Genomic DNA, 18,250 nt, shown 5'->3' on the forward strand with positions numbered 1-18,250 from the left:
CGATGTCGGGTTTTTTTTTTTTTTTTTTTAAACTCAGCAGGATAGTAACATACTACAGAAGAACCTCAAATGAATGGCAATGGTGGGCATTTAACTGGCAGATGAATGATTAACGTTGATAAATGTATGGTTATGGGCCAAAGCTGAAGAAATAGTATTGTCCTTTATATACTCAGTGAAAAGACATAGGGAAAACAAATCTGGAAAATACTTTGAAATAACAATTAGGAACACGCTAATCAGAAGCACTTAAAGCAAAGCAGCATAAATCACAAAAAGTAATCAGAAAGAAAAACATCAACTATACTTCCCAAACCAATAGACACGATGCATGAATGTGTATTCCCACAGTCACTAATCAGACTCAGACTTAAAGTATTACTAAATCCAGAACCTGCATTCACTATATCTGGTCTCCCACAGTCACAGAACATGGAAATGCAATTATTTTTGTAAATATAAAAGGATAAATACCTTTTCCCATCAGCAGTATATAGCAGCCTTGTGACTTGCATCAGTTCCTAGTAAAGCTTATAGGAGGAGTTTTCATTCTCCTCTGATCCTCTATCTGGACAGTGCTGATTGGCCCTGTGCTGATCACATGCACTCTCCCAAAAAAAAAAAAAAAAACTCTCTAGCAATACATACCAAACTGAGCATGTGCAGCCCGTTCCCTGGCTCTGTAAATGTCAGGTTATTTTTTGGAGACAGTGAAAGAATAGGAAGATCAGAGAGACCGGATCAAATAGACTTTATACACAATGCAGAGGATTAACCCCTTGGGTTCCACAGTGAGTATAACAAGCATGCTTTACTGCAAATACAGACTGATGTTACCGTTTTTCGGTTTAGTAACACTTTAAGGCCGGGCTCACATTGATGCGAATTGGATGTGGGTTTCCCGGCATCCAATTCGCATGACAGGAGAGTGTGACCAGCTCTCAATTAAGCGATTTCACACATGCCTGGGGCAGCCGCTGTCTGCATTGCAGAAGGGTCCTGTGCATTTTCTGGTCCGTTTCAGGTGAGAATTTAGCCAAAAATTCAGACCCAATTCACACCTGAAAACAGTGAACAGGGACGCACCGGACCCGCTGCTCTGAGCGCAGCCGCAGCTAATGTGAACCTAGCCTTAAAGTAAGCATAAATCTTATTGCTGACTGAAAGCAAATAACTTCAGGTTCTAAACAGGAACATGTTTATGTATCAAGCATAAAATGCTTTGTAAATAAGGTCAGCATACACTACTTGCTTGCCAACAGCACCCAAGACCCAGAGAATTTTTCCTTCCACAGGGACAGATGTCACTTTATGTATTGGTTACTGGACAGCCATGATGACATATGGCACTTTTCCACTGCAAATAACGGCTCGGCTCCACTCTGCACTGCTTGGCCCAGCTTGGCTCAGTTTGCTTTTCCACTGCGTGGTAGGAGTCGGCACGTTTCAGCACTGTATAGGCTCTACTCGGCTCAGTTTGCTTTTCCACTAAAGTAGTAAGTGGGTGGGATTATAATGATTCTCTGACCAATCAGTGGCTAGTAGTGACAAACAATCAAGGCTGCATGCAAAGGATTGTGGGATATGGTATAGGTACGGCCCGCTTGGAACCCCAACCGAGGTGGTACTGTTTAAGCGAGCCGTACCATGTAGTGGAAAAGCGCAGCTGTACCAAACTGTACCGAACCGTTCTAACACGTACCATGCGGTACAATGCAGTGGAAAAGCGCCTATAGAAGTGTGCAAGAACCAAGTGTTTACTGCTGCAGCTACTTGCCAAATTAATTTTTTTAATTATACGTTAAAGAATATTTCCAGCCAAGAAATGAGTTGGACAGCTCCTGGGGAAGAAGCATAGCCCAAAGCTGCGGTAGTCCGGCTTCCTCTGGACCATCATATAAAATTGATGGCATAGAATTCTTCTCTCAGATTTAAAGCATAACTCCACTTTTGTTGAGAAAGAAAACATTCCCCTCTAGGTGATCTATGAACATTGCAAGGATTTTAACAAACTTTGTTGCAGATTCCTACCTTCTGTTATTTTTAAGAAATAGTTGTTTTATAATTATCAATCAGCTGCTGCACCTTCAGGGCTCTGATGAAAGTGGCAGGGTCTGCATCCTCTTAGACGTGATTTCCTATTGGGAGTATTTCACCTATATTAACATTTTTGTGGCAAGGGATGCCTAAAAATTGACTTGCATCTTAGTGCAGACTTCTGGGAAAATCAGTAAGCCAATCACACAAGCAGGAAATGACATAGCTAGGGGTGTTCTGTATATCATCTGTGTACAGAACGCCTCCAGATGCCATATTGCATTTTACAGAAAATTACAGCACTGCAGATTAAAAAGGAAAGGTCATTTTAAAGGCATTCGATTACAGTATGACTTGAGTTGCAATTGTATATGCTAATTCTTTTTTTCTCCATGAAAGTGGATTTGCCTTTGAAGGTTGGATTAGTGCTTGGTTATGGTTAAAAGGCCAACCACCAAAAAAAAAGAATGGTCAGTCTGCGATGAGCTGAACCTCCCATTACTTCTTGTGTCTCTGGGTTTGTAGAGCAAACTCCAGCTATTAACCAGGACTATACCTGTAGCCTCCACCCACAGCTTATCACACTTCTCCAGCGCTAGGACTTCATGCACAAATGTCAGCTGCTGTATACCAACATCTTATTATTGGGTACCTAAACACTGCAGATTCGTACAACTAAATGAAGTGTTTTTTTCAGGATGCCAAATAATCTGAAGAGGAAAGCTAGAGCCAGGTCATTCACAAAGCAACCTAGACTGAAGTCCACTGAAGGTCCAGGGGATCCAACTGCAAGCTTGATTCATCTCACAGTTGTGTGCACAGATGCATTAATGCCTTGCACTGCTATTCATCTTCAAAGGGATCCCAAAGCATTAAGAAAATGAACATCTGGCCCACATGCGTTTCAGCACAAAGCACATGCTACTGTGCTACAGTGTGTTGTGGTGCGCTGCATCAGAAAAATGGACACTTATCTGTTTTGGTCCACTCTTGCACGTTGGCAATTCATGCAAATAAATGAGCTGCCTTAACACAACGCGTGTTTAATTTGTTTTTTAATGCAGTGGATCAAATCAGTGTACATTGGCCTTTATTCTACTGCAATAGACAAGGGGCAAAAACCCTACGTCTACTTGTTAGCTCACAAGGGATGGTTCAATTGTAAGCTGCTGGCATCTGATACAGCTGGATGTGTCAGTACAGACAATGTAAATGGTACAGCTCCTCTGCGACATTTGCAGTACTTCATTGTCAATGATGAGAGGGAGTGCTAAAGCAGCCATCTTGCTTAGGGCCTCATTCTTCCTTAATCCATCTCAGAGTTGGGCTGAGGCCAAGGTCTTGCAAATAAGGACTCAAAGAGAGATAAATGGTCAGTTGGTAATTAAACCATTTACCTTATTACCAGACACCTGGTTCCACTGACCGAGCCTCCAGAATTCCAATGCAAGTTTGAACTTACTCAGAGAGCCAAGTAAACTCCCACCGCACTCATATGATTGCAGCAAGATAATGAAAATAGCTAACAACCTGTGTTTTTTGTCCCTTCAGATTTCCATTAATGCTAGAGGTAGGCTCAGGCCTAAGAAATCCACGGTTTCTGAAAGCCAATGCTACATGAAATATTGCATAAAAGGTGCATGTAGCAACCTAAAGTGGTTCTAAAGCCTAAACATTTTACCTTAAAGTGGTTGTAAACCGCAGACATTAAATATGAACACAGCATATAGTGTGTTCTTGTTTCAATTAAGAGCATTAAGCCCACGCTCACATTGGGTCGATTTGACATGCGATTTGACATCTGAAATTGAAACTCGTCAGACCAGGCAACATTTTCCAATCTTCTATTGTCCAATTCTAGTGAGCCTGTGTGAATTGTAACCTCAGTTTCCTGATCTTAGCTGACAGGAGTGGCACCCCGCGTGGTCTTCTGCTACCGTATCCCATCTGCTACAAGGTTCGATGTGCTGTGCATTTAGAGATGGTATTCTGCATACCTTGGTTGCAAGACCTCATGCACACTGGACGTTTTTACAGATGTACAGATGTTTACAGATGTTTTTTTTCCTGCAGTCAGTAAACTACCCAGGATGTTATCCTATGTGTACATGCACATGCAGTTTTTGGCAGGCATGTTTTCTGGCTGGAAAAAAACCCAGAACTAGTGGGTTTTGAGAGGAGTTTTTCAGCTGTAAAAACACTCTAAAGGGCCATACACACTATAAGATTTTCTGAAGACTTTTTCCTTCAGATTTACCTTTTCTATGTAGTGCAAGGGCCTGCCAGATTGCATACAAATTGAAAGTGTTTAGGTTTGACCTCATATTATCTGGTTTTGGTAAATCTAAAGGAAAAAGTCTTCAGAAAATCTTATAGTGTGTATGGCCCATTACTCTAATAAAATCTTAAACGCCCAAAAACGCCAAAAAACGCAGCTATTGGACGTTTTTGAGCCAAAAGCTTTTGTGGGAGAATAGTTTTGCTAAAAAAAGCTAAAAAACGCTACAACTGAAAAAAGTAAAAAAAAAACGCTAAAAAAACTCCTTCTACAGCTACAGCTTTCTACTGAAGTTTTGATAGCATGAGGCCTAACTAATGTGGTTATTTAGGTTACAGTTGCCTGTCATCTCGAACCATCTCTGCCCATTCTCCTCTGACCTCAACAGGGCCTTTTCCTCCACACAACTGCCGCTCACTGGATATTTTCTTTTTTTTGGGACTATTCTCTGTAAACCCTAGAGATGATTGTGCGTGAAAATCCCAGTAAAACATCCGTTTTTAAAATACTCAGACCAGCCCATCTGGCACCAACAACCATGCCACATTAAAAGTCACTTACTGGAAATCCCCTTTCTTCACCATTCTGATGCTTGGTTTTAACTTCACCAAGTCATCTTCACCACATCTAGATGCCTAAATGCGTTGAGTTGCTGCCATGTGATTGGCTGTTCAGCAATTTGTGTTACCAAGCAAGTGAACAGGTGTACCTAATAAAGTGGCCAGCGTAGATAGGTGATGGTAACATCAAACCAACATTTGCGCATCGAGTTATATAGGCCTGTTTTGAGAAACTGTTCCCATCTAAGTATCCAGCCACATACTATGCAAGAAAGCCCCATGAGGGTTATGATGGTTACCAGGAGAACATTACATTCATAGACTACATTCCCTGTGCACAAACATGCTAACAAATCTAGCTTCAAGCCATGACATCATCCAATTGTTTAAATGCCTCAAGTCACATCTGTCAGCCAACGCCACATCTCAGCCTCAATCACCACACCATTTCTGAAAATTGTTGACACAACAAAATGAAAACTTCCAGCGGCATGAGAAATTCTGAACTCGGCTGTTTTCCCGGACAAAGTGCCATTGTTTCCTCCCTTGCAGAAAGATCGGGATTCTGCATTGTGTGACACTCCACAGAGAAGAGATGTTTTTTGTTTTCGGAAGTCTGTTACAATTGAAGACACGTCCGAACAGGAACACATGTTCATTGTGCGGCAGAAGGAAGTCAGTTCATTCAAACTTCACTCCGTAAACAGATCAAACTCCACTTTTCTCGGCAATTAAATTACACAACATGTCTTGGATGATACATATCTTAACAAGTAGCGATAGTAAAAGGTTGGCTAACAAGAATTCATTAAATGAAAGGAGGTCGAAGGTAAAGACTGACTGCTGGAGAAGAATGACAAAATTCAATTCACACTTAAAATTCTAGAACGCACGCTGCTCCCGTTACAATGTTTTTGGCTGCTTTACCAGACAAATGAGTGTTTACAGGAACGAGCGTTAACGGCTTTAAAAGAAGATTATGTTCTGTAATTTACTTGTTCTATTTTGATATACGAGCCAGACTCCCCACATCATCAGATTCATCTCATCTCCTCCCCTTTTCTACGCGATATATCATTACGTTACACCAGATTAAAGCATACACCTCCAACTTCCAAAAAAAAAATGAACAAGTCGGCCAGCTTGCAACATAAAATTGGTGCGCTTACACTTTTCAGAATTACTATTGAGCAAACGCTGCTTTGTAACATAATAAAAGCGATAGGTATTATATAGAACAACAAGCAGTGGTATAGAGTTTGTCATAGAGTTCATTTCCTATGCATGCATTACACATAAGTCAGACTTTAACATCGGCATGATAGATATTGCAAATCTCAGAGCTCTAGAACACACAGTATAACCGAACGTACACGCAGAGTGCTCATTGCAACGTACACGCAGAGTGCTCATTGCAACGTACACGCAGAGTGCTCATTAGAACGTACACGCAGAGTGCTCATTAGAACGTACACGCAGAGTGCTCATTGCAACGTACACGCAGAGTGTTCATTAGAACGTACACGCAGAGTGTTCATTGGAACGTACACGCAGAGTGCTCAATGCAACGTACACGCAGAGTGCTCATTGCAACGTACACGCAGAGTGCTCATTGGAACGTACACGCAGAGTGCTCATTGGAACGTACACGCAGAGTGCTCATTGGAACGTACACGCAGAGTGCTCATTGCAACGTACACGCAGAGTGCTCATTGCAACGTACACGCAGAGTGCTCATTGCAACGTACACGCAGAGTGCTCATTGCAACGTACACGCAGAGTGCTCATTGCAACGTACACGCAGAGTGCTCATTACAACGTACACGCAGAGTGCTCATTACAACGTACACGCAGAGTGCTCATTACAACGTACACGCAGAGTGCTCATTACAACGTACACGCAGAGTGCTCATTACAACGTACACGCAGAGTGCTCATTACAACGTACACGCAGAGTGCTCATTACAACGTACACGCAGAGTGCTCATTACAACGTACACGCAGAGTGCTCATTACAACGTACACGCAGAGTGCTCATTGGAACGTACACGCAGAGTGCTCATTACAACGTACACGCAGAGTGCTCATTGCAACGTACACGCAGAGTGCTCATTACAACGTACACGCAGAGTGCTCATTGGAACGTACACGCAGAGTGCTCATTACAACGTACACGCAGAGTGCTCATTACAACGTACACGCAGAGTGCTCATTAGAACGTACACGCAGAGTGCTCATTGCAACGTACACGCAGAGTGCTCATTGCAATGTACACGCAGAGTGCTCATTGCAATGTAAAGCACAGACTGCCAAAGTACAAATTCCATCTCTCATTCTGGCAGCAAGCAACAGCCACACTGAACACAAGCCAGCAGCAACTTTTAAAGTCAAGGAATCAATCATAATGGGAATGTGACCGGTACGTACCTGAAGTCCTCTTCTTCTAAGGATGCTGGACTCATCCATTGCTCCGTACAGATGTCCTGCTATTCCATCCAGAGGATCATAGCCATGCTGTGTAGAGTACAGAGTACCTTAGACTTCTACATGCTAATTCAGATCCTAGCAGCTGCTAAACACTTACATCACGGTTTATCTGATTGGAGAGGGGGGCGTCAGCTGACCAGGCTTCAGCTATTCACTCCAGCAACTTCAGAGATCATGAATGCATGCAGTACAGTGTAGCAAGCGGCTCGTAGCAGCTCACACACACACTCATCCAGACGAGAGCAGCTATTAGAGGAAATCCTGGGAGTATTGTTAGGTTCAGAACAATACGGCTGGCATCCTGTGCTGACAGCTAACTGCTGCAGGTCAAGCACTTTGAGGGACTGCTGGAAGGTCAAAACAACTAGGTAGATAAGCAATGACACCTCAGTGGAGAAGGTAGATGAGTGGTGAGAAGAAACTGGGGCACAGCTGGCCAGGGAAGCAGCACAGCCGAATCTGGCTCCTCTTCTATGTGTCAAAGAGAATGCAATCTAACATTGTTCCGGCAATCTACTCCACAGGCAGTACACCTTCCCATATCATCAATACAATGGAAGTCCACACTACAAACTCCTGACAGCTAATTAAAGCTGCCCATACACAGGTAGAACATTTGTACAAAAAACCTAATCAGTACATTCGATATGGTTGTTCGAAAGTACGTTTGAAAATACTTTAAAATGTCGCTTGTTTTAAACACTCAGGAATAAATGGAATTTCCTGAATGAAAAGCACAAACCTTGTTAAAATTCAGTCATTCAAAAAAAAAACTTTTCTAACCTGTTCCTTCAAATTTTCTCCTCACTACCATTGAAAGCAAAGGTCGACTCGATTCCTCGATCAGAAAATCGAACAAACATTCCAAAAATTAAATTTTTCTAACAAAATTCTACTGAAGTACAAGATGCACGATATTGTCAAAGTATTGGGACGCCTACGTTTACACGCACGAGCTTTAAAAGGGTAACTCCATATTCGTGGGGAGAAAAACAAAAAAGGAAATAAAGAAAAACAATATAGCGTATACAATTGCGACACATATTAGTGATCGATCGATAACGTTTTTTTAATGCCGATACGATACCAATATTTTGGTCATCGGATATCAGTATCGGCCGATATTTTATGTAAAAAAACTATTTTTTTATTTTTTATTCCTTGTGGAGGGATCTGGGGGTCTAAAACAGTGGTCCTCAACTCCGGTCTTCAGGGCCCACTAACAGTCCAGATTTTAAGTATTACTTTGGGGAGATGCAGACTAGAGTACTGCACTGAGCAGCAAATTATATCACCTGGGAAGAATTTCAGTTATCTTGCAAACCTGGCCTGTTGGTGGGCCCTGAGGACCAGGGTTGAGGACCACTGGTCTAAAAGACCCCAAACCCCCCCCCCCCCTCCCCCTCTGCACTGAAAAGCATTCAAAATGCCAAGTTTGGCTGTTTTGAATGCTGTCCCTATTTTCTAATTCGGTGCCGGGTTTTTTTTACATGCATCTTTGATCGGGTCTACTCTTTGGCGGCGGTGGAGGCAGGATGCCCGGGTCTCCCCTCTCGCTCCTTGTAATGACAGCCAAGCGGCTTCTCAGCCGCATGCGTTGTTATTACAAGTCAGCCAACTATCGGCTATGGACACCCATACCGGGGTGATGCCTCTAGCTGCAGGCATTACTCCGGCACATGCACTTTCCCTAAATATCTGCAATTTCAGTAACCTTAGGGGCCGATTCCGATGTATCTGGGAAAGTGCATATCGGCCCCCTATATATCAGTGTTGCTGATAATTGGTCGATCCCTAACACAAATCATATTGTCATTGAATGTTTTCTTTTCAATCTGCAGCTGTTGCAGTTTTCTGAATTTACAATGCAATATGGCAACCTGGAGGCGTTGTGTACACAGAATGTGTTCTGACCACACCCCAGAAACATAATTTCCTGCTTGGGTGATTGGCTCACCAATTTTCCCAGAGGTCTGCTTCAGATACATGTCAGATTTCTGGCATCCCCTGCAATAAAAATGTAATTTTTAGTGGGATACTCCCAATAGGAACATGTCTAAAGGGATGCAGGCCCAGCAGATTTCCTTAATTAAAGCCCCGCAGCTGTCACAGCTGATAGATAATTATAAAACCACTCCCATTTAAACCACTCAGCACAGAGGCACAGAGGAACAAACAATGATTTCTTCAGAACAACAAAAGTTAGGAATCTGCAACAAAGTTTAATAAAATCCCTGCAATGTACAGAGATTTACCAGAGGGGAATGTTTTTTTTTTCTCAACAATAGTGGAGTTACGTTTTAATGACATCCCAGTCTTAGTCCGAAGGGTTTAATATTGAGTTGGCACACCCTTTTCAGCTATAACAACTTCAACTCTCCTGGTAAAGCGGTCCACAAGGTTTAGGAGTGTGTCTATGGGAATGTTTGACCATTCTTCCAGAAGGGTATTTGTAGGGTCAGGCACTGATTTTAGACGAAAAGGCCTGGCTCACAGTCTCCGCTCGAGTTTATCCTAAATGTGTTCTATCGGGTTGACGTCAGCACTGTACAGGCCAAGTTCCTCCACCCCAAACTTTATTATCTATGTCTTTATGGACCTTGCTTTGTGCACTGGTCCAAATCATTTGGTGAAGGGGGGATTATGGTGTGGGGTTGTTTTTCAGGGGCTGGGATTAGCCCCTTAGATCCAGTAAAGGGAACTCAAAGCGGAGATCCAACCAAAAGTTGAAGTTCCTCTTATCTGTATCCCCCCCCCCCCCTCTGGTGCCAAATTTTGCACCTTTCGGGGGGGTAGTTTGACAGATACCCGTCCCCACTTCTGTCTGACCTCACCACAGTGAGGTACCTCAGAAGTTCAGCCCCCCTCCTTTTCTGGCGCTGGGCCATTCAGAAAGCACAGTGCACTGTGCGCATGCGGAGTAGGTAATGGGCTGTGAAGCCACAAGGTTTCCCTTACAGGCAATGGCGACAGCAGTACCCGAGAGCCGATGGAAATATTGGCTGGGGTGCCAACGTCGCTGGATTCCAGGACAGGCAAGTGTCCCAATATTAAAAGTCAGCAGCTACAATATGTGTATTTTTCGTGGTGGGGGGTAGGCTGGAGCACCGCTTTAAGGCGTCAGCATAGAGGGACATTTTGGACAATTTCATGCTCCCAACTTTGTGGGTACAGTTTGGGGATGGCCTCTTCCTGTTCCAACATGACTGTGCACCAGTGCACAAAGCAAGGTCCATAAAAAACATGGATGAGCAAGTTTGTGCAAGCCAATCAAGTTTTTCCACCCAAAGTGCTGACCTCAACCCAACAGAACACCTTTGAGATTAATTAGTCTGGGAGCCAGGCTTTCAGGACTGTGCAGACCAAGTTCCTCCACCCCAAACTCGATCATCCATGTCTTTATGGACCTTGCTTTGTGCACTGGTGCACAGTCTTGTTGGAACAGGAGGGGGCCATCCCCAAACTGTTCCCACAAATTTGGGAGCATGAAATTGTCCAAATTCTCTTGATATGCTGACGCCTTAAGAATTCCCTTCACTGGAACACACTCCTAAATCTTGTGGACAGCCTTTCCAGAAGAGTTGAAGCTGTTATAGCTGCAAAGGGTGGACCAACTCAATATAGTGTATATGCAAAGTGCTGTGTAAATTGACAGCACTATAGCCAGCTTTACCCCTTTTTTTTTTTTTTTTTAACAAGACAATGCACATATGTAAGCAGGAAGAAATTTAAATGGGATTAAAGTGTTACTAAACCCAGGAAAAGTGATCGAAATCTAGTTTGGGTACAGCATTGCATGACTGCGCAATTACCAGTTAAAGTAGCACAGTGCTGAATAGCATAAAAATGGACTAGTCATAAAGGTTTTAAAAGACTCAATGCATGAAGGTAAAAAATCTTCAGTGTGCAGCTCACCTTTCAGCCCCCCCCCCCTAATACCTACCTAAGCCCGATTTCCATCCAGCAATGTGCATGAGAGCCGAGGCTCTCCTGGGTCTCTCATTGGCTGAGATGCAGCAACAGGAGCCATTGGCTCCCACTGCTGTCAAAATCAGTGAGCCAATGAGGAGAGCAAGTCGGTGGGGCGAGGCTGAGCCATGGCTCCATGTCTGAATGGACACACAGAGCAGCAGCTCGACTCAGGTGTCCCCATAGCAAGCTGCTTGCAGTGGGGGCACTTGGCAGGAGTGAGGGGAGGGGGATATAAAGTGTAACGCAATTAAGGCTTTTTATTTTTAGGTTTTTGTTTTGGATAAAGTAGGGGAGGGTTACAATCTCTGTCATATTGATATTGTGGTTTTAGGGCTTGTTGAGGGGGTTTACCCTTACTTTCTCTCCTGGTGATAAGATGGTCACCGAGACTGTGTTGGCTTGAAAGACCCTAAAAATACATTTTCTAAACCCCTGCTGCAGCCCTTTAACTGGGAAGTTTGGCCTGCCCCCACCCAATCACGCGACCATTGTGATTGGCTGTCAACTAATCAGGAGATCATCTTGTCAGCTCCCATGAATTACTTGAGATTAGGATCAGTCTGTCACCCTCAACCATCATGGACTCATAAGTGCATGTGTATGTTAAGGCCCATCCTTCTTGCTGCAGTACATTTGTTACATAGTCAGCAAAAAGTTAAAGCCAACTATATGTTGATTAAAATTCAGTTGGTTTAGCAGGTTACCACTGAATTTCTGTACAACCAGCCTGTTGGAAAATTTCCACTCGATCAGTACCACGGGCTATACAGCACTGATCAGCATATTCTGATGTCCGGGAAGTCTCCCGCTGGCAGAATAAAAAGGCACAGCAGGGAGGATTCCTCCATCAACATGAAGGGGGGAAATGGGGGAATCAAGTTTTTTTTTTTTTTTTCAACCCAAAATAAAATGACTGTGTATGATGTATGGGCTGCCTAAGAGACCACCACCATTGGATTCCTCTGATGCTCTTCATGGAGACCCATGCAAATTGCTCACATGATCTAAACAGGACAGATCCCTGTTCAACAAGAGCTACTCACTGGCCGACTTGGCTTGAAAAGTGGCTCCCTGAACTCCTTCATCTGAAATTGTGTAGCCTGACATTATCGTTGCATGAAGGGCACTGGAGGAGGCTCAATAAAACTATTTAAGATGGCCATACATGTTACAATTAAATTTTAATTAATACATAGATAAAAGTATTATTCGTTTCTGAATTGTATGACAAAAAAAAAACTTTTTTTGCAAAATATCACCTAAAGAAAGCTCTGTCATACAAAAAAGATATACAGTATGTATTACCTTGTGTCTACTGAGCTTTTTTGAACCGGCTGATGTCGCCCAGCATTCAGCCCGTATCTACAGGGCTTTACTTGTTGCCACTAACCACTATTTACTGTCGCCACACACCAATTATTCAGGGTGGATTGTTTGATCAAGAAAAGTTTTCTATTCTGCTTCATTAAAATTTCTTATCACTGTGAAGGAAAATGAACTTCGATTTTACCCCACTAAAGATTAGAAAATCAAAATGAACGTTCTTAAAACAAAAATTTACAAAAGGAAAAATGAGTTTGTGTATGGCCAGCATAAGTGGCAGCAGGTAGCTTTTATAATGCCTATGACAAGGGAGTCTGTCATGCATAATATTGTATTACAGTCCTGTCTGAAAATCTGCTAAACGGTGTTTTAGGTCTTTTTACATTTTTATTTTCTTTAAATAAAAATGTTGATCTATGAGTCTGATGATATGTACCAAATTAAACCTCTAATAGTATATATATATATCTCTTCTGTCTGTAAGCGCCCATTCACACAGGGGCAACACGACTTGCTGGGGCGACCTGTGAACACGCTGAGCACCGCGACCTCGGCGCGACATGCACGGACTTCATATAATTGAAGTCAATGCAAGTCGCCTCCAGGTCGCCCCAAAGTAGTACAGGACCCTTTTTCTAAGTCGGAGCGACTTGTGTCGCTCCTATTAGAACGGGTCCTGTGCTAATCAATGGCAGGCGACCCACCGCGACTTGTCAGGCGACCAAGTCGCCTGACAAGTCGCGCTAGTGTGAATGGGGTCTTAGTCCCGGTTCACACTAGGGCGACCTGTGAGGCGACCTGGTCGCCTCACAGGTCGCCGCAGGTCGCTTCCCATAGGGAAGCTGCGGACCCGTTCTAATAGGAGCGACACAATTTGCTCCGACCTAGAAAAAGGGTCCGGAGCTTCTTTGGGGCGACCAGGAGGCGACCGCCATAGACTTCAATGTTATGAAGTCCATGGCGGCCGCTCCGAGGTCACGGCGCGCTGCTTGCACCGCGACCTCGGAGGTCGCGGTGCGAAGTAGCGTCGCCCCTATGTGAACGGGGCCTTAGACTCAGAGTAGTTTAGAAATGTTGCTCCTTAACCAAACAACTGGTTATTTATATTTACCACTGCATATGGATATTATAAAAAACTGGATTTTTGTACTTACCATAAAATCCTTTTCTCTGAAGTTCATCGACAGACGCAGCACCATATCTTCTTTAGACCATTGGGTTATGCTCCTCCCATCAGGAATAGGACACTAGGCAGGAAAAAGCTTTACCATGCCAATGGGGGCTGTCCCTGCAGGCATAACCCCACACACTCTGCTACAGCATCTAATTTGGCTGCAAGCAGTGTTTAGAAGACATAAAAACACCATTCACTCAGAAGCCGAGGGGCAGGTGCTGCGTCGGTCGAACTTCAGAGAAAAGGATATTACGGTAAGTACAAAAATCCAGTTTTCTCTATCGTTCTAATTGTTGATATCGTCAAAAAGCTCTGGACAAGGAAACACCTTGCCGATTTTTGGGAGCCAAAAGATACCTGCGAACCCAACGCTGTAGATTCAGCTGCCAATTTTAAAGTTTCCTGCACTGAAAGTAGAAGTGCTTCCACAAAGGAGTGTTCCCGCGCAGTGGCTGACGAGGACAGGTCCTCTTCACCATCAGAATGCAAAGACACTGACCCCTCAGGGTGGGGTGCCTCTGTGGCGGCCATATCTGCCTCATAATCTGAGGAAACTACCGAGGGAGGTGAAGGCAGAAGGTGTTTGTGGCTAGCAACACTTTTACATACAAAATCTACCTTTGACACCAGGCTTTCCAAGACCGCTGTAATCGCAGACAGGGGCTGTGACCCAGAAGGTTCCTCAACTACTCCTAGGGGGTCTTTAGGTGAAATAGTACCCGGAGACTCCATTTTACATTGAGATGAAAATAATGCAGTGTCACTTTAACCACTTGCTGACTGCCGTCAGTATATTTACTGCGGCAGTCAGCCCCTCACGGGCAAAGCGACGTAGGGCTACGTCGCTCGCCTGTGAGCCTCTAGGGAGCGAGCGCACGCCGCCGGAGGCGCGCTTCTGCCCCCGCTCGTTCACGGACATCCCCGCGCGTGTGCACGGCGGACCCGATGTCTGCCGGCCACTCGCGATCGTCCGTTGCAGAGGGAGAAAGGCAGGCGGCTAATGTAAACAAAGCCGCCTGTCATTCTCCCTTGTGTAAGAACAGAGATCATACGGTCCTACTATGTAGGATCGTATGTCTCTGTTACACCACTAGTCACATCCCTTCACAGTTAGAAGCATGCCCCTAGGGACACACTTAACCCCTGCATCACCAATAAAGTTAACCCCTTCCCTGCCAGTGTCATTTTTACAGTAACAGTGCATATGTATAGCACTGATTACTGTAGTAATGTCACTGGTAACCCCAAAAGAGTAAAAAATGTCAGTCAAGGGTCCGATCTGTCGGCCGCAATGTCGCAGTCCCGCAAAAAAAAAAAATCGCAGATCGCCGCCATTACTCGTTAAAAAAAAAAAAAAAAACAAAAATGACAAAAATCTTTATCTTAGTAAACGTAATAACTTTTTTTTACCAAACATATGTAGCAGAAAACAGATTGGCCTAAAATGTTAAAAAAATAGATTTTTTCATTTTTTTGGGGTGGGGAAATTGCATATAAAAAATGTGAAAAATATTGTTATTTTTGCAAAATTGACGCTCTTTTTTTGTTTATAGCGCATGATCAAAAAATTGCACAGGTGACCAAATACCACCAAAAGAAAGCCCTGTTTGTGGGAAAAAAAGGATGTCAAATTTGTTTAGATACAGCGTCGCACGACCGCGCAATTGTCCGTTAAAGTCACGCAGTGCCGAATCGCAAAATAGGCCCTGGTCAGGAAGGGGGTAAAATCTTCCGGGGCTTAAGTGGTTAAAAGTCGCTAAATCGCGATCCCACTGCTAAATTAGTGGTATACCTAGTCCAAATCCAAAACAATCTGATAGCAGAGTGGGTGAGAAAAACCTACAGAGGACCCCAGAAACATTACCAAACCGCTCAGCATGTTCCTGTGAAACAAAAAGTAAAATGATCTGCCACAGGAAATGACAAGCACAGCCTGTCACAGCTAGAGTTTTGTGTTACATGCCATACGCCTATCCAGCATTGTGGACTACAAGAAAATGGCCGCCCCAAGCATTCCTATGGGGAACTAACAAAAAATGGCTGCTCATGCATTTCAATGGGAGAAAAGAAAGCATGATCTACAGCAAAATAGCATCCCCCACGGCGCGCCATGCGGTCTACCAGACCCCCAGAGGAGGTCCCAGACAAGAGACATGAGAGGGTCCCTAGTAAGGGACCCCACCAGGACAAGGCCATTCACGCAGAAACATGCTACCGCGGCCGCAGTATTTCCACCCCCCAGAGGTAGGACCTGCTGTGGGTAGGGAAAAATGCTTGGAGGGAGTAGGCCTAACATCCCAGAGGCCAGGGGAACTGAGGGAGCCCCAAGGGTCTGACAATTCCAGGAAGGAGGCCCACACCCACCCGAGACTGCCAGATGATTGGTGGGACAGTATTACTCACCACACCACGGTACTAGGTAGGCGCCACTCCAAACAGTCCACCTCCCACCCGAGGTGGGGGTGCTGCCAGCCAGGGGGTACGCTGTGAATCAGGGCGTTCCAGGTCGATCGTGTCCCATCCAGGCCGAAACCCCTAGCAGAAACCTCATTAGCAGACAAATATAAGAAATTATCATAAAGTTTAAGGCTCCATGTACACGGGACGTTAGAAAAAACGTGCTACAAAGCTAGTTCTGACACCAGGAAAAAGCAGCTGTTAAAAGTGCTTTCAGTAGCTTTTTCTATTTGCGTTCTCACACATTTGGCCACGTTGCTTTTAGCATCGTTTTTTCTGCCTCCATTCAAAATCAATGGTTCCCTATGGGAGCCTATTGATTTGAATGGAAGTCGCACCTCAAGTCGGATCAGGATGATCCGACTTGCGCTGTGAGAATCTTGAGGGGGAACTCCATGCCAAAAATGGGAAAAAAACTGCGTGGGGGTCCCCCCAGGTTCCAAACCAGACCCTTCAGGTCTGGTATGGAATTTGAGGGTAGCCCCATGCCGAAAAAACGGCGTGGGGTCCCCCCCAAAATCCATACCAGACCCTTATCCGAGCATGCAGCCCGGTAGGGCAGGAAGGAGGAGGGGACGAGCGAGCGGCCCCACTCCCCCCTGGACCATACCAGGCCACATGCCCTCAACATGTGTTGGTGCTTTGGGGCAGGGGGAGCTTTGCACCCCCCACCCCAAAGCACCTTGCCCCCATGTTGATGAGGACAAGGGCCACAACCCTGGCCGGTGGTTGTGGGGGTCTGCGGCCAGGGGGCTCATTGGAATATGGAAGCCCCCTTTAACAAGGGGTCCCCCCAGATCCCGGACCCCCTCCCTATGTGAATGGGTATGGGGTACACTGTACCCCTACCCATTCACCCCATAAAAGGCAGTGTATGGAAATAACGACAGGAGACGTTTTGGAAAGTTTATTAAAAATCTTCATCTGTTCTTCTCTGCTCTGGTCTTCTCCCTCTCCTGGTCTTTTGCTGTCCGCTCTTCTGCTCTTTTGCTGTCCGCTCTTCTGCTCTTTTGCCCTCGGCTCTTCTCTTTTTCTTCTTCCTCTGGTCCTCCTCCGACGATGTCTCCGGGGATTATGCAGGTCTCCGGAGCTTGTTATATAGCCATTGTGGGCGTGGCCCCCAATGACATCATCTGTGACATGAGGGGACGGGGCCTCCCAATGACGTCATCGGAGGTCACGCCCACAATGGCTATATAACAAGCTGCAGAGACCGGCATAATCACCGGAGACATCGTCGGAGGAGGACCAGAGGAAGAAGAAGAAAAGAGCCGAGGGCAAAAGAGCAGAAGAGCGGACAGCAAAAGAGCAGAAGAGCAGACAACAGAAGACCAGGAGAGGGAGAAGACCAGAGCAGAGAAGAACAGATGAAGATTTTTAATAAACTTTCCAAAAAACGTCTCCTGTCGTTATTTCCATACACTGCCTTTATGGGGTGAATGGGTAGGGGTACAGTGTACCCCATACCCATTCACATAGGGAGGGGTCTGGGATCTGGGGGGCCCCCTTGTTAAAGGGGGCTTCAAGATTTCGATGAGCCCCCTGCCCGCAGACCCGCACAACCACCGGCCAGGGTTGTGGGGATGAGGCCCTTGTCCTCATCAACATGGGGGCAAGGTGCTTTGGAGTGGGGGGTGCAGACAGAGCTCCCCCTGCCCCAAAGCACCAACACCCCCCCCATGTTGAGGGCATGTGGCCTGGTATGGTCCAGGGGGGTGGGGCTGCTCGCTCGTCCCCTCCCCCTTCCTGCCCTACCGGGCTGCATGCTCGGATAAGGGTCTGGTATGGATTTTGGGGGGAACCCCACGCCGTTTTTTCAGCGTGGGGCTACCCTCAAATTCCATACCAGACCCGAAGGGCCTGGTTTGGAACCTGGGGGGGGACCCCCACTCAGTTTTTTTCCCCATTTTTGGCGTGGAGTTCCCCCTCAAGATTCTCACAGTGCAAGTCGCACCGCAAGTC

The 18,250-nt window shown here is 45.2% G+C and overlaps 1 protein-coding gene across 4 annotated transcripts in view; it reads right to left on the minus strand.

Annotated features, from left to right (window-relative positions):
- The window catches only part of MAST4 (microtubule associated serine/threonine kinase family member 4), a 933,584-nt gene that overhangs the window by 478,078 nt on the left and 437,256 nt on the right, over positions 1 to 18,250 (minus strand). The window contains exon 1 of one of the 4 annotated variants that reach the window (XM_082272239.1): positions 7,303 to 7,466. The exons of the other annotated variants lie outside the window; for them this stretch is intronic. Coding sequence (XP_082128365.1) covers positions 7,303 to 7,341 — 39 coding nt within the window. The 5' untranslated portion in view covers positions 7,342 to 7,466. Of the gene's footprint in view, positions 1 to 7,302; positions 7,467 to 18,250 lie in introns of those variants that run through there. 4 annotated transcript variants of the gene reach the window in all.

Source organism: Pelophylax lessonae, assembly GCF_965119305.1.
Source record: "Pelophylax lessonae genome assembly, chromosome: 1".
Lineage (NCBI taxonomy): Eukaryota > Metazoa > Chordata > Amphibia > Anura > Ranidae > Pelophylax > Pelophylax lessonae.